This window comes from Lynx rufus, unplaced genomic scaffold, assembly GCF_022079265.1.
Source record: "Lynx rufus isolate CCGP_SWC_20201006 ecotype Redwood Valley unplaced genomic scaffold, mLynRuf1.p SCAF_6, whole genome shotgun sequence".
Lineage (NCBI taxonomy): Eukaryota > Metazoa > Chordata > Mammalia > Carnivora > Felidae > Lynx > Lynx rufus.
In genome coordinates this window covers 46,323,510-46,339,262 of record NW_025814878.1, presented here as the reverse complement: position 1 = coordinate 46,339,262, position 15,753 = coordinate 46,323,510, and the positions used below count along the sequence as shown (strand labels likewise).

Below are 15,753 nucleotides of genomic sequence, written 5' to 3'. Positions count from 1 at the left end.
CTCTCTGCCCCTCCCCTGCTTATGCTCTGTCTCTCTCTGTCTCAAAAATAAATAAAAACATTAAAAAAAATTAAAAAAAAATAAAGGTCATGTAAACCCCTATTGAACAACACTGGTAAAGCTGTCAATAATGCTCCACTAACTTAAAAATGGCCAAATGGCATAGAAAAATTTTAACCTATTAACAGAGCTTTCTTGCTTTTTCATAAGCTGTTTAACAACATGTACTTTATTTAAGGAACTAATAGAAAATTAGGGTTTATATGGAGGGGCAGTATCCAGAAAATATATAATAGGAGCTACACATATATAACTTTCAACATTTTATAGCCACAGCAAAAGAAAAAAAAAAAAGAAACAGGTAAAATTAATGTAGTATATTTTAATTAACCCAGCTTATTCAAAATATTATCATTGCAACACAGAATCAAAATAAAAAATATTAATGAGATTTTTTTTTTCATACTAAGTCTTCAAAAGTCCGTGTGTATTTTATATTTACAGTACATCTCAATTTAGACCAGCTACACTTCAGGTGCTCACTAGGCACACGTGGCTAAGGGCCATCATGTTACAAATGACATGGTTCTACAGGACCCAATCAGTCCAATGCACTGCATGTTCTTTCATCATACCACTGATGTTCAAGGTGAAGTACGTACATTTATCAAGTAACTCTTGGATCCAAACCCACAAAGGACCCGGAGAAATGGGGAAAACATCATTTTTATGAATATCCATGAAAAGAATGGAGAAAAATTCACTGGACACTGTTATCAATATGCTGTAATAGCATAAACTCTGAAAGCTCCTTAAAGACCGAGAAGTCTGTCAAAGTTATTCCTAAACAGATGTGTGACTTTATGTAGATGACAAACCGCACTATGTTAAGTCAGAATTTAATTACCCAAAATTTGAACTTCCGGCCAAGTTTGATTTTTTTTTTACTTTTAGCAACTCCTTGGATAAAATGTTTAAGCATCTTGATTCCCAACTTAAAAACTTTAGAATTGGAATTTGGGGCTAATGTTTCTAAAACCATGTATGTACCTCTATTTTGTGGAGTCGGTTTTAAATGCCAAAATGTTGCAAGAGATTGACCTTAACTTAGGGAAATTATTCACAAGTATATAACTGGTGAAACTTGAACTACAGTGTGTACCACAAAAGAAAGCCATTTTCACTACACATATCAGTAAACTGCCATTAATTACTTGCATAAAATCACAGTTTCATACACATTAACACTTTCTGAAGTAAAATTTCTGAATATTACAAATACTATCTTCTCAGTATAATAACATGATAATGTTCATTGCTCAAATTCTTTTAAATCTGCATTTGCATTTATTTTTTTTAATTTTTTTATATTGCATTTGCATTTATTATATTTATTTTGAACTCTGGTCAACAGAGCAAGTTTTGTTTTACGTGCATTAGTAATATGCAGTGCATACATTTGTTTCTCCATACCCAGATGAAAAGAGTCCTAAAAATAAAGTGAATTTAAACTTACCCACAAATCATGTTCTGCATAATCAAAGAGCAGCCACACCTTCCTGTCACTGTGAGAAAGGAACACCTTCTGCAATGCGATCACATTAGGGTGCTTCAATTCTCGCAAAAGCTGAATGCAAGAGAAAGAAGAGGGGTCACTCTCCTGCTAGCAAGGAGGGGGGAATGATGAACTTTCTATAAGTTGAAAGTGAAATCTTTGAAAATTTAAGCAAAATAAAAGGAAAAAAAAAAAACCCTACTGGGGCGACTGGGAAGCTCAGCTGGTTGTCCGACTCTTGATTTTGGCTCAGGTCATGATCTCACGGTTCCTGGGTTCAAGCCCCACATCGGGCTTTGTGCTGACAGTGTAGAGCCTGCGTGAGATTCTCTCTCCTCTCTCTGCCCCTTCCTACTTGTGTGTGCTCTCTCTCTCAAAACAAATAGATAAACATTAAAAAAAAAAAAATACCCCTACTCAGAGATAAGTTCTGTCAACACCTTGGTGCATATCCTTCGATTCTTTTTCTATGTGTATGTGTATGTTTCTAAGTGGGATCACTTTGGGTTGCCTGGGTGGTTCAGTTTGAGCACCTGACTCTTGATTTCAGCTCAAGTCATGATCTCAAGGTTGTGAGATCAAGCCCTGCAGCGTGGAACCTACTTGGGATTCTCTCTCTCCCTTTCTCTCTGCCCCTCCCCTGCTCATGTTTATGATCTGTCAAAATAAGTAAATAAACATTTTAAAATAAATAAAATAAAATGGGATCATTTTAAGTAGTAATATGTAAAATGGTAAACAAAAGTAATATCTTATCACTAAATGATTAAATATATTTTGGAATGTGCCTATCTTTTTTACTGTTGGGGGACAGGAACTACATATTAATAATATCTATATCTACTCTCACACAGTATGTGCTCAATAAATATTTGACAAAAGAAGGAAAGATATTTGACAATCCCTACACTAGAGCATGTGGTTGAGGTTTTTTTTTTACGAAAGCAGTGAGTATAAGATAATCTCTCATACCCACTGATTAAAAAAAAACAATTGGTGTGGAGAAGAGGTCCTATAAATAGAGAAAGGATAAGCCCGCACAGAGTAGAAGCTGCACCGTGATAAACAAGGAAATCATAAAAAGATAGACCGGATCAGCAAGTGAAAACTTAGCACCTGGCACTTAACAGGCAGTTGCCTGATAAAATATTTAGCAACAATAACTTTATCTGTCCAAGATGAAAGCCTATAAACATGCTTGCCACAGGCTGTCCTTAACCAGGGTTCAGATTTAACACAAACATATTCAATTTGATATTTTGAATGTCTTTTATTTATTTTTTTAATTTTTTTAACTTTTATTCAGTTTTGAGAGACAGAGACAGAGCATGAATGGGGGAGGGGCAGAGAGAAAGGGAGACACAGAATCCAAAGTAGGCTCCGGGCTCCGAGCTGTCAGCTCAGAACCCGACGTGGGGCTCGACCTCACGAACAGTGAGATCATGACCTGAGCCAAAATCGGACGCTTAACGGACTGAGCCACCCAGGCGCCCCAGTCTTTTATTTATTTTGTATTTTATTTGAGAGAAAGAGAGAGAGTGTGTGCATGTGAGCGGGGGCAGGGGCAGAGGGAGAGAGAAAATTCTAAGCAGGCTCCATACTCAGTGCTGAGCCTGACACAGGGCTCGATCCCACAACACTGGGATCCTGACCCAAGCAGAAATCAAGAGTTGGACACTCAACTGACTGAGCCACCGAGGTGCCCCTGAATGTCTTTTAAATATAAAACTCTGTGGCAGATACAAAAAGGGAGAGGGAGCAACATTTCTACTGAATACTTTGTAAGATGATTACACACACACACACACACACACACACACACACATGTTTTTCTCTCATTTAATTCTTACAACTATCCTATGATGTACATGGAACCTGAAGTCCAGTGTAATAAAAATAACTTGACTAATATCAAACACCTAGAAAGAGAAGAGGTTCGGATTTAAATAGATCTGCCTAATTCCAAAGTCCATGCTTTTTCCATTATGGCTGAAGTCCTTGTCTTCAATTCCTACAGTGTACTGGGCAAGACAGACATATAAACAGATCAACAAGACCAGAGAAAAATGAATTGCCTACCCATTCTAATAACTTTAAATAAGTAAAGTATACCTTGCATGCCTGTGCTGGAATTCTGTAAAAATCGTGTGAACTCCATCTCTGGAACTTTTATAAATTACTTCCCAGCTGCCTAATTCTTCACTACTTTTGACGTCAGGTTTCCCAGTTCTTCAATTCTCTTATTTTGGCTCTGTACTTCAGCTCTTTCTCTTCACCTGCACTTTGACCACCTTCCTGGAAGGTGCTCTACCAGCTCTAATTTGGGCGTGGTTCCCAGATATGACTCCCTGGGTTCTCCCTCAAACCACATGCCCCGAAACAGAGTTAGGATGGGCTGAGCTGCCTAGACAGCCGTCTACTTTTCACAGTCTGCCTCAGGATTCTATCCGTATTTCCTATCGGATCTAGGTAGAAGGAGGAGCTGGAAGGAAATATCCGGGGAAGATATAATAGTCCTACTCCCTTGGTGGGGAGGGAGAGAGGAGGGCGATTAAATGGGTGCTCAGCTATCAGCTGCTATCTGTTCCCTCTGCCTAAGAAATGTTAAACAACCCTGCTTCTTGCTTCAGATGCAAATATTAGACAAAACAGGCTCCTAATTAATGACTGAATCAGAGAAAGTGGCATTTTGGAGGGATGCAGAGCTATATCCAGTTTCCTGCTTTTGAATATTTTAGGCTCCCAGACTCAGTGGGTTAATACATTTAATGACCCCACTTGCCATGGTCAACCTTCAAGCGCTTGGACACTGGTAAGAAGCCTCACTGCAGGTGCAATGCCTTGTTACCCTCTCTTTCTCTCAATAGTAATGAACTTAGAAAGTTTGGCTTTATTATGTCTCTACCCAAAATACGTTGTCTTTGTTGCCTGCAGTGGAAGGGAAAGTGAGACTCACTTCTGCATCTAAACTAGGCTCTGACTTGTATGGGGGAGGGGATATCACATGTAGCAATATTTAATCAATATCTCTAAAAAATTATGTTTTCTGTGACTACAAATCGGTGATCCCTCTACAATGAAGCCACTTTAACTCCCATATTTCAACATTATTTTGAATAGGTAATACAATCCAAAAATCAAAAGTACTTAAAAGATACCTCATTACCACTCCTGCCCCTAGTGACCCTAGTCCCTGTTGCCTGCTGGAATTAACAACTTTTATTAATTAATCCTTCCAGTGTTTCTTTATGGAAATAAAGCAAATGGAATATATATTTTTAATCTGTCCTTATTTACTCAAAAGATAGCACTTAACTTTTTCTTAGCACAATCTATCTTAGAAATCCCTCAATATCAGAAATCCCTCAATTGATCCCTCAATCCATCAATGTTAGTATGTAGAAATCTTTCTTTATCTTTCTTACAGCAGCAATGTATTTCTAGGTCTTTCGCTTTCTAGGTTCTTTTTTTTATTGTAGTAAAATATACATAACACAAAATTTATCATTTTAACCATTTTTCACTGTACAGTTCAATGGCATTAAGTATATTCACACTGTTGTGCAACAATCGCCACTATCCTTTCTTAAAACTTTTTTAGCATCTCAAACTGAAACTCAGTACCATTAAACAATATGGCCCCTGAGAAACTCTACTTTCTACCTCTATGATTTGACTATTCTAGGTACCTCATGTAAGTGGAATCATATAACATTTGTCTTTCTGTGTCTGGCTTCTTTAACATGTCTCCAGGGCTCATCCATGTTATAGCATATGTCAGAATTTCTTTCCTTTCAAAGGCTAAATAATATTCCATTGTATGTACATACCACATTTATTTATCTATTCATCCCTTCCATCATTCCATGGATATCTGGGTTGATTCCACCTTTTGGCTATTATGAATGAATAATGCTGCCTTGAACACTGATGTACAAATATCTCTTAGAGTATTTTCTTTTATATATCCAGGAGTAAAACTGGTGGATCCTATGATAATTCTATGTTTAATTTTTTGAGAAACCACCGTACAGGTTTCCTTTTAATATGACCTATAGGAGAGAAAAGTGTAGAGTTTTCAACTGCATGCATTTAGTAGAAATTTTTTCCTAATCCCCAAATTTGCATTTTCTAGCACAGCAATATATACTTTGTATTTCTGCAGATCTGCTGAGTCTTTCCTACCCTACAGATCTCTGTAAGTCACTAACATCAATGTGAAAGCAGATGACGCAAAGAAATAGCAAGCTAATGTTACTTATGCCTATTCTGTTCTTTCTTCAAATTCGTCCTTCAATCGACAGCCAAAGTGGTGTTTCAAAGATACAATACTGATCATCTCCAACCCCAGGGACAGGTCTAAGGAAGTAAAACAAGAGATAAGGCAAAGGCCAAATACTGAGGAACCTTGCAATCCATGCAGAAGTGTCACCAGTAAGGTTCTTTAATATCACTGGAAACTTGCTGGGCACAGGGGGTTAATGGAGAAGCCAGCTGACACTAAAGGTACCACAGTCTGGCTTTCTTCTGTGTGTGTCTCATGGTCAGACCACTGAACAAGCAAGTTTGAGGGTGAGTTTAAGATGACTGTCAGATTTGGCCTCACGGGATCATCTGCACTTTATGTATACTTATATTCATATATTTTTATATTGCTTTAACGGTTTACAACTGCCTCCCTCCTTAAACCTTGAGGACAATTTTTAAATTATACCTATATCTCCAGGGACTAAACACAGTCTGAAACATAGAAGGAGCCCTGTTTTTAGTGATCTCCTCTAGTTTGAGGGCTTCAAATGTCACCTATGTGCCTGAACTCCCAGATGTTTATCTCTAGCTCACACCTCTTCCCTGAACTCCAGCAATGTGTATCAACATCTCTACTTGAATGTCTACGAGCCAAAACTAGGGTAATGATTTCTACGTACCCTGCCCTCTACCTCAACTGCTCTTCCCCAGGCTCAGTTGATAGCAACTTCATCGTTCCAGTTACTCAGGTAAACAACTTCAGACTTTAGCTCTTTTTGCAATATACCTCCCCAGTGAGTCTTTCCCAGGTCTTCTATTTGAAATTATAACCTCCCTCGCCACCTTTATTTTTTTTTTCTACAAAGTACTACCACTACCAAACATATTACAGCTCTATATCCCTTATCTATAATTCTAAAGAGCTTGGAAAACCTAAAGCTTGGGGCACCTGGGTGGCTCAGTCGGTTAAGGATCTGACACTTGATTTCGGCTGAGGTCATGATGCCACAGTTTGTGAGATTGAGCCCTGCATCAGGCTCTGTGCTCAAAGTGCAGAGCCTGGTTGGGATTCTCTCTCCGTCTCTCTCTGCCCCTCCCCTGCTCACTCTCTCTCTCTCAAAATAAATAAATAAACATTAAAAAAGGAAGGAAGGGGGGCGCCTGGGTGGTTCAGTCGGTTAAGTGTCTGACTTTGGCTCAGGTCATGATCTCGCGGTTTGTGAGTTCAAGCCCCGCGTTGGGCTCTGTGCTGACAGCTCAGGAGCCTGCTTCAGATTCTGTGTCTCCCTCTCTCTCTGCCCCTCCCCTGCTTCTGCTCTGTCTCTCTCTGTCTCTCAAAAATGAATAAATGTAAAAAATAAATAAAAATAAAAAAGGAAGGAAGGACGAGAAACAAAAACTTTCTAGGAACTCATGTAGGAAAAACAAATTTAACTTCAATGGTAAAATAAATCCACTGTCAAGGGCACATCCTTTCAGGTTATCAGATTCTGATTCTATGGAAGCTGTTTTACAACTCTGTACGTTATAGCTAACTGGTAATAATGCAGAATAATTCTTTTTTTTTAATTTTTTTTTTCAACGTTTATTTATTTGTGGGACAGAGAGAGACAGAGCATGAACGGGGGAGGGTCAGAGAGAGAGGGAGACACAGAATCGGAAACAGGCTCCAGGCTCTGAGCCATCAGCCCAGAGCCCGACGCGGGGCTCGAACTCACAGACCGCGAGATCGTGACCTGGCTGAAGTCGGACGCTCAACCGACTGCGCCACCCAGGCGCCCCTAGAATAATTCTTGTCTATACACATGCAAATTGTCCTGTCCAGTAGAGGTTCATTGACTTCCCTCTCTCATTATGGAAGAGGCCAGTTTTGCCTCACTTGCACATCATTTTAACCTTCCTGATCTATAAATATGCCTGCTCTAGGGAGTCTCCTTTTAATATATATATTTTAACGTTTATTTATTTTTGAGAGAGAGACAGACAGACAGAGCATGAGCCGGGGAGGGGCAGAGAGAGAGAGAGAGAGAGAGAGGGAGACACAGAATCTGAAGCAGGCTCCAGGCTCTGAGTTGTCAACACAGAGCTGGACACGGGACTCAAACTCACGGACTGCAAGATCATGACCTGAGCTGAAGTCAGACACTTAACCGACTGAGCCACCCAGGCGCCCTAGGGACTCTCCTTTGAATGGGCTATACCATCTACTTGGTTCCTTCATTTAACAAGTTAAATAAAACCTTGAAGATGTGTTCATCTTATATCTGTATCACATCATAATTTAACCTTTTTTTTTGAAAAGTATCCTTTAATACTCATTTTGCAGAAATATCTCACTTGCATTCACGTGAAGCTGTTACAGTCTTTATTCATCCAAGTGTGAATGTTCATACTTCTATACTAAAGAATATTAATAGGTTTGATTACTGCTTCCCTGGGGGTTAGATAACATAACATATATACCATATTATCTTTCAAAAATCTTTTTAAAATTTTTGAATCTAAAATACATCTGTTCCTGGGGCTTTATTTAAGAAATTGTGAGGGGCACCTGGGTGGCTCAGTCGGTTAAGCGGCCGACTTGACTTCGGCTCAGGTCATGATCTCTCAGTCCATGAGTTCAAGCCCCGCGCCGGGCTCTGTGCTGACAGCTCAGAGCCTGGAGCCTGTTTCAGATTCAGTGTCTCCCTCTCTCTGACCCTCCCCTGTTCATGCTCTGTCTCCCCCTGTCTCAAAAATAAAAAAAAAAAAAAAAAAAAGAAATTGTGGACCTAGCTATTGTTTATTTATTTTATCTTGTTTATCATCTGTCTCTCTCCATTAACATATAAGCTCCCTGAAGGCAAAGTTTTTGTTGGTTTTATACCCCCAGTGCTTAAAATGGTGCCTGGCACACAGTAAGCACTCAAGAAATGTCAAATGTCAGAAGAATTAAATCTGCTGAACTTACCTAGTTTTTACAAAATAAACCAGTAAAGAGCTTGGAGTATTGTAAGACTTTGCTATCGTTTCAAAAGGTGTTTTGAATGATTCTGTTTTTAATAAACTGAACAGACTGTGTCTACAAATAGTTTTTCTAAGGATACTCACTTTCCTCAAGCTACATTTATTTTAGGCTTAAAAAGGAATGGTTATCTCCACCAGCACCCACACTACCAGAAGTACAAGTGTGGGGCCTTACTGTAAAGAGCAGAAACAAGGCTCTTAATAGCTCAGGGTGAAATATTTAACCTGCATAGAACCTGAAAGGCCAAAGGATATGATGAGGGTGTTTCCTGAAAGGGAAGCACTACAAAATTCTCAAGAAAATGTACACAGGAACAAGGGACATAGGGGGACACATGCGAGGAACTAAAGGAAAGATTTATCCAATCACTGGTTACCCTCAAGGTGACTTTACTAACCAAACGCTGGACCCGAAATAATTGCCACTCAAGAGTGTATTCTCTACCCTTATTTACGGAAGCAAACAAATGAAAAGAAGGAAATTTCTCAACCACTATTTACTGAAGAAACCAATGAACAAAAACAGTAAATATAAATGTCCAATAATAAGAAGACTGATAAGTAAACTATGTGGATATCCACATATTGTTGACTCATAGGCACATGCCTCGAGTTTTTAAATACATGAGAAAACACTTATACAATAATATCGTGATGTAACATAAAAGGGCTGCAAAATAGGAGCGCCTGGGTGGCTCAGTTGGTTGAGCATCCGACTTCAACTCAGGTCATGATCTCACAGTTTGTGGATTCGAGCCCCGCATCAGGCTCTGTGCTGACAGCTTGCTCAGAGCCTGCAGCCTGCTTCAGATTCTGTGTCTCCTTCTCTCGCTCCACCCCTCCCCCGCTCGTGCTCTGTCTTTCAAAAATAAATAAATGTTAAAAAAATTTTTTTAAATATTTTTTAAAAAGGCTGCAAAATATTAAATGTTTATAAAATAGGAAATAGATCAAAACATTAATATAGTTATGTCTGGATGGTGGGATTATGTGTGACTTTTAGTTCTTTCTATTTTTCTATTTTACAGGTTTTCTATAATGAACATTACTCTTGGGATTTAAAAACTCACACACATGCACACACACACACACACACACACACACACCCGCAAAAGGCAGTTCCTTCTCTCCAGAAATCTACCTGCTAAGATAAGATGACTATCAAACTATCACAGCTTCTTATGTGGTTGATCTGAAAACGGACACAAAGAAAGGAGATGGTCGTGCTTTTACTACCTTAATTCTTGGAAATATCAGATTTTACCAATGGACTTGAACCTCTTGTCACACAAATATTTGTTCAACATGACATTATGGAACTACAGATATGCTTTAATCATAACTAAACAACAGTTAAGTATAATACGATTTTCCTGTTACAATCCCACACTAATTGATAACATCTCCTGTGACAGATATGCAGAAAACTAAAATGATCTCAAAGGAGCTAATGAAGAATGTGCAGTAAACATGCCAAGATTTTATCTGATCTTCCTTCAAGGGCATATAAGTGATTATAAAGAGTATCCAGTTTTCACTGTTCTAAACATATAATAATTCAAAGTTATAATACTAAACTTTTATCTCTAAGGTACTACTTAGGATCCTGACTCACTACAAGGAGGCTTGGGCTAGACTAACAATTACAGAACCCAGTTTTTATTTTTATCCACACATCTTTCTTCCCCTCTTATCCCCTCTTTCTGTTCTCCAAGTCTCTGATGCCCCCACGGTTCCAGATTCCTCTTTTAGGGTATCTGAATGGAAAGGGTCCTCTTATACTTCAATAACTCACTTATCTCAAAGTAAATTCAATTTTCTATTCTTATTTGATCTGTTGAAAGTAACTGCAGGATTCATTTGACTATCAATCTTTCCCCATAGTGAACATGGCTTTCCTTTAGGAAGCACTGAGTATACCATTTTTTTTAAGTCTCTCTCTCTCTCTCTCTCTCTCTCTCTCTCTCACACACACACACACACATATGAAACTGTTTATTTTATGGCAAACGGGATTCACCTAACTCCAAAATGCCCCAATATTCCTAAACTGAAATCTAAGAATTAGCATTTTGAAATCTGACACTTGCACATCTGTGACAGCAGCCCTTCTGGAAGCTGGTCTTTGCAAACACAGAGATACATTATAACCTTCCAGCAGGTGGCACTCATACTCTGAAAAGGGGTCTATAAAACAGTAACCCAGCTCTAGTTAAAGGTGGCCCTACATTTTCTTGCTTTATTTTACCTTAGGGACACTACTTAGGTACCAGTCATAAGCTTCAGGAAGGTCAATGATCCACTTCCACAAAGAGGAAGTGACAGTGAGGCAGCAGGCACAAGGCAAAAAGGTACAGGTTTTAGAATTCTGAGATCTGAATTTGAGTCCTGACTGATTAACTATATGACACAGAGCAAGTTGATTTAAAAATCCTTCTGGGCCTCATGGAATGATAAATATCTACAGTGAAACATAAACACAGTTTCTGTAAGAATTAAATGAAATACGAGCACATTATGTAACATAATGCATAGAACATATTAAGAACTTGATAAATTATAGTTATTACTCTTATTAATTAACTCTTATTAACAAGAATGTGATGAGGACTACATGACATAATATATGCAGAAAGCCTGGAATACTAGAAGTTCTTGATGAACAGTAACTGTTATTGTCATTACATATAAGTGGAAGGAACTGACCACTCCAGACAGAGACACCTGTTAGAGGGAGATGTAATGAGATGGGGAATGCTATAGCATTTCCTTACCAAATTTCTGAAACTCTCCCTGGGTAGAATCTATTATAATACTATGGCTATGGGAAAGTTACTTTCCTTTCCATTCTGCAACAATCTGGTTTCCTTTTCTCTCTGACCTCAAGCACAACAAGGTACTTAACGACGGAGCGATTTTTGAAACCAAGTGAGGTCTGTAATAAATAAATAAATATCTCCTCAATTATGATAACATATATGTTCTTTTTAAAGTATGAGTAGGGGTGCCTGGGTGGTGCAGTCGGTTAAGCATCCGACTTCAGCCAGGTCACGATCTCGCGGTCCGTGAGTTCGAGCCCCGCGTCAGGCTCTGGGCTGATGGCTCAGAGCCTGGAGCCTATTTCAGATTCTGTGTCTCCCTCTCTTTCTGCCCCTCCCCTGTTCATGCTCTGTCTCTCTCTGTCCCAAAAATAAATAAACGTTGAAAAAAAAAATTTAAAGTATGAGTGTTTGGGGGTGCCTGGGTGGCTCAGTCGGTTCAGCGCCCAACTCTTGATTTTGGCTCAGGTTATGATCTCACAGTTCATGGGTTTGAGCCCCTTGTTAGGCTCTGCGCTGACTGAGCGGAGCCTTCTTATGATCCTTTTTCTTCCTCCCTCTCTCTGCCCCTCCCCTGCTTGTGCTCTCTCTCTTAAAATAAATAAACTTAAAAAAAATTTAAATAAGTAAATAAAGTATGTGTGTTTAATCTTTCATGTAACATAGTCCATAGGAGAAAACCACATATTTCTTATAAATCACTGGCACTCTGAATATATAAGGTTTAAATATGAAAAATGAAACAGATGGAAATCAAAATGAAGAGTTTACAAAGTAAAACCTAAAGAACTAGAATTCTCAAGGGCTTTCTGATTCTTTGAGGGGGTAATCAGAAAATCTTTTCATGTTTCAATGCTCTTGGCTGAAAATCTTCCCTACATTCACAATTATTGAAACTAAATTTGTCTTTCACTCTGGACATTGTTTTAGTGCCTTGGGGTTTCAGTAGTTAAAACTCCTAACAAATGTTTATTTCCTTCTCATCTATCCTTTTTATCTCCTAGAAATAAAATGAGGAAGGAAGAAAACTAATTTAAAACTCCTTATTTAGGAGGCACCTGGGTGGCTCAGTCTTGCTTAGGAGTCCAACTTTGGCTCAGGTCATGATCTCATGGTTTGTGGGTTTCAAGCCCCGCGCCAGGCTCCGTGCTGATGGTGGGAGGCTTGCTTGTGATTCTCTCTCTCCCTCTCTCTGCCCCTTCCATGTGCTCTTTCTCTCTCAAAATAAAAAAATAAAATCAAAACTCCTTATTTAGACCCTTGCTTTTTTTAAAAAAAAGTATTGTTTTATTCCCCACAATTCTATCTCTAGTTCTCTTTTCCTTTTCTATTCCGCAGTCTCTCTTGACATCTTACACGTGTCTGAGGTTTAGCTACTACTTTTATAGAGAATCCCGAATCTCAATCTCTAGCTCTAATCTCACTCCTAAACTCTGACATCAAATTCCAACTATGCATATATACATCCACATGAAAATCCCATTGTACCTTCAAATCCACAGATCCAAGACTGAACATAGTTTGCCCACCTCGACCTCTTAGTGTGTCCACTATCCTTGCAATTACACTAATATTTCCTAATCACCAAGGCAGGCTCATAACTTACAATCAGTCAGGGCTTAGCCGCTGGACAAGTGCTACACACTCTGCCCCTTAAATATCACTCATGAATTCGCACCTTAATAATTAAAAGAAACCTTTAACTAATATTTACACATGTGCTCCTGTCTCTGCCCAGAAAGATCTTCCCCATCCTCTTTGTCTGATTAATGCCTACTTGCTTTTTCAAAGGAGTAATTTATCCCTGCTTAAGAAGCCTTCTCTGAAACTCCTAGTCAGAAGTGGGTGTCTCTTCTGTTTCCATCCGTACTGTATATTTCTGTTAACATACCACTAATTAAATAAAATTATGATGTAGTTTAATTATCTATCTCTCTTAATAGATTGTAAGGTTCTGGAGTGCAATGACTATGCCTTCCATCTCTACATTTTCATTGTCTTGTACAAGCCAGACACATGGTAGGTGTTCAACAAATGTTGGCTGAATTAATGAGGGATGACTTATCTCCTACCTCTTCTTCTAATACATCCTATGTATTGACATCAGAATATCTTCCTAAAACAAAAAGTCTGATGATGTTAACTCTCCCATTCCAAAATCTTAAATGGCTTCAAAGTGAAAACTCCTAAGTAGGACATTCAAAACTATCCACCCCAGGGACACCAGGGTGGCTCAGTCGGTTAAGCATCCAACTTCAGCTCAGGCCATGATCTCCTTGTTCATGAGTTCAAGCCCTGCGTCAGGCTCTGTGCTGACAGCTCAAGAGCCTGGAGCCTGCCTCAAATTCTGTGTCTCCCTCTCTCTCTGCCCCTCCCCCCATTCGCACTCTGTCTCTCTCTCTCTGTCTCAAATATAAATAAACGTTAAAAATTTTTTTTTAAAAACCATCCACCCCAAAGGCTAAATCTATTTTTCCAGAAATAATCTCTTTGGTGGGGGTGAGGGTACTGGGGGTGGGGAGCTGAGACTCAAGATAAAACTGCATTGTAAATGAGGCAGGTGGATAGGATAGGACCCACCCAAATTAAGGACTAGTGAGCTTTTCCCTGATAAAGAGAGTATCATAATTGCCATATGTTGTAGCCTTCACCTTAAGGATATTCCCTATGCCATCATCATGAATGGGCAGAATATGCATATACAGCAAACCTAACCTGCTCTGGAAAGTCCCAGAAGGTGCTCCTAATGAAGTATGCTTGTTGGAAAGAGAACTGAGAAGTACAGAGCCTCAAACAGCAAGGCAGAGCACTAACAAGTATTCTCATTATGCCATGGAGACACCAGTTCTAAGGACTCCTTCACTATTCATCTTTTAGGAGCAAATATCAAATGAAATCCCTATTCTATTCTAAATTTGCTGTGGCAGACTTCTATCACTATGTAACAGAGATGTTGCTTTTTTTTCCCCCAGATGAATATTTATAAAACCACCTAGCACTGAACCTGGCACAAAGTAGAGAGAATCCCATCAAGTTTTGTTGAATGCAAAAATGAAAGCAACAGAACATGTTTGAATTGGGTTTCAAATACATTGGGTAAATGACATGTATTCCACATTGAAAAAAATATTATTTTTAAAACTAAGAAAATTTCTAATAAGGAATTTAGGAAGTCTGGAAATTGAAACTAGCCTTTGATTAATTAAGCAAATAAAGTAGTAATTCTATCCTAAATGGCCATAATAAACTTCATTTTTATCTCAGTGCACTCTGATGCTATCTGGGTTCACACCTAACCCATACTTATACTTCTAAAATATATGGTTTAGGGATCCCTGGGTGCCTTAGTCAGTTAAGCATCTGACTCTTGGTTTCAGCTTGGGTCATGATCATGCAGTTCATGAGATCAAGCCCCATGTCAGCCTCTGCACTAAGAGCATGGAGCTTGCCTGGGATTCTCTCTCTTTCTCTCTCTCTGCCCCCCACCTTAAAATAAATAAATAAATAAACTTTAAAAAATAAATAAAATAAAATATACAGTTTGTATTTTCTTTAGTAAAAGCAGGCAACCAAATAGCCCTGAAAGTCATCTCCTACCCAGTGCCAACCTCCACCCTCCCTTCCCACCCCCTGCCTCTGGCTAAGGATCTTCAGAGAGAGAGGGGTCTGCTCTCTGAAGGAACTTGTTTAATACATGTTGGATGTTTTACTTTTCAGAATTATTGGTATTATCAATGGTCAGACACCCCTCCCATAAAACTATAAGAAATTGCGCTAACGTTTACAATTTATAGCTAAGGGTTTTGATTAATTATTAATAGCTAAAATACCAATACCAGTAACTCAACGTATTTCACATCACTATGCTTCTAGAGAAGATAAACACAATGAAGCCAAGGCTCAAATAAATTAATCATTTATAGCTCCTGAAGACCTCACAGGAATTTAAACAGCAGTAATAAGTAAAGCTACTAAACGATCTGACCAAATCCAGGAAATGTCTACTGTATTGTTTCCATTAAACAGAAAATCAACTTCCTTCCTACTCTGTTAAAAAACCTTTGTATGTATTATAAGCAAACACAGAGGGGGGTGAGTTTCCACAGTGAAATAAATGACTCCTTT

The 15,753-nt window shown here is 38.7% G+C and overlaps 1 protein-coding gene across 5 annotated transcripts in view; it reads right to left on the bottom strand.

Annotated features, from left to right (window-relative positions):
* CDK19 (cyclin dependent kinase 19) overlaps window positions 1–15,753 on the bottom strand; it is a 191,763-nt gene that overhangs the window by 56,612 nt on the left and 119,398 nt on the right. For all 5 annotated transcript variants that reach the window (XM_047101485.1, XM_047101488.1, XM_047101489.1 and 2 more), the window contains one exon: window positions 1,517–1,627. In XM_047101485.1, the coding sequence (XP_046957441.1) occupies window positions 1,517–1,627 (111 nt within the window). The remainder of the gene's footprint in view (window positions 1–1,516; window positions 1,628–15,753) is intronic.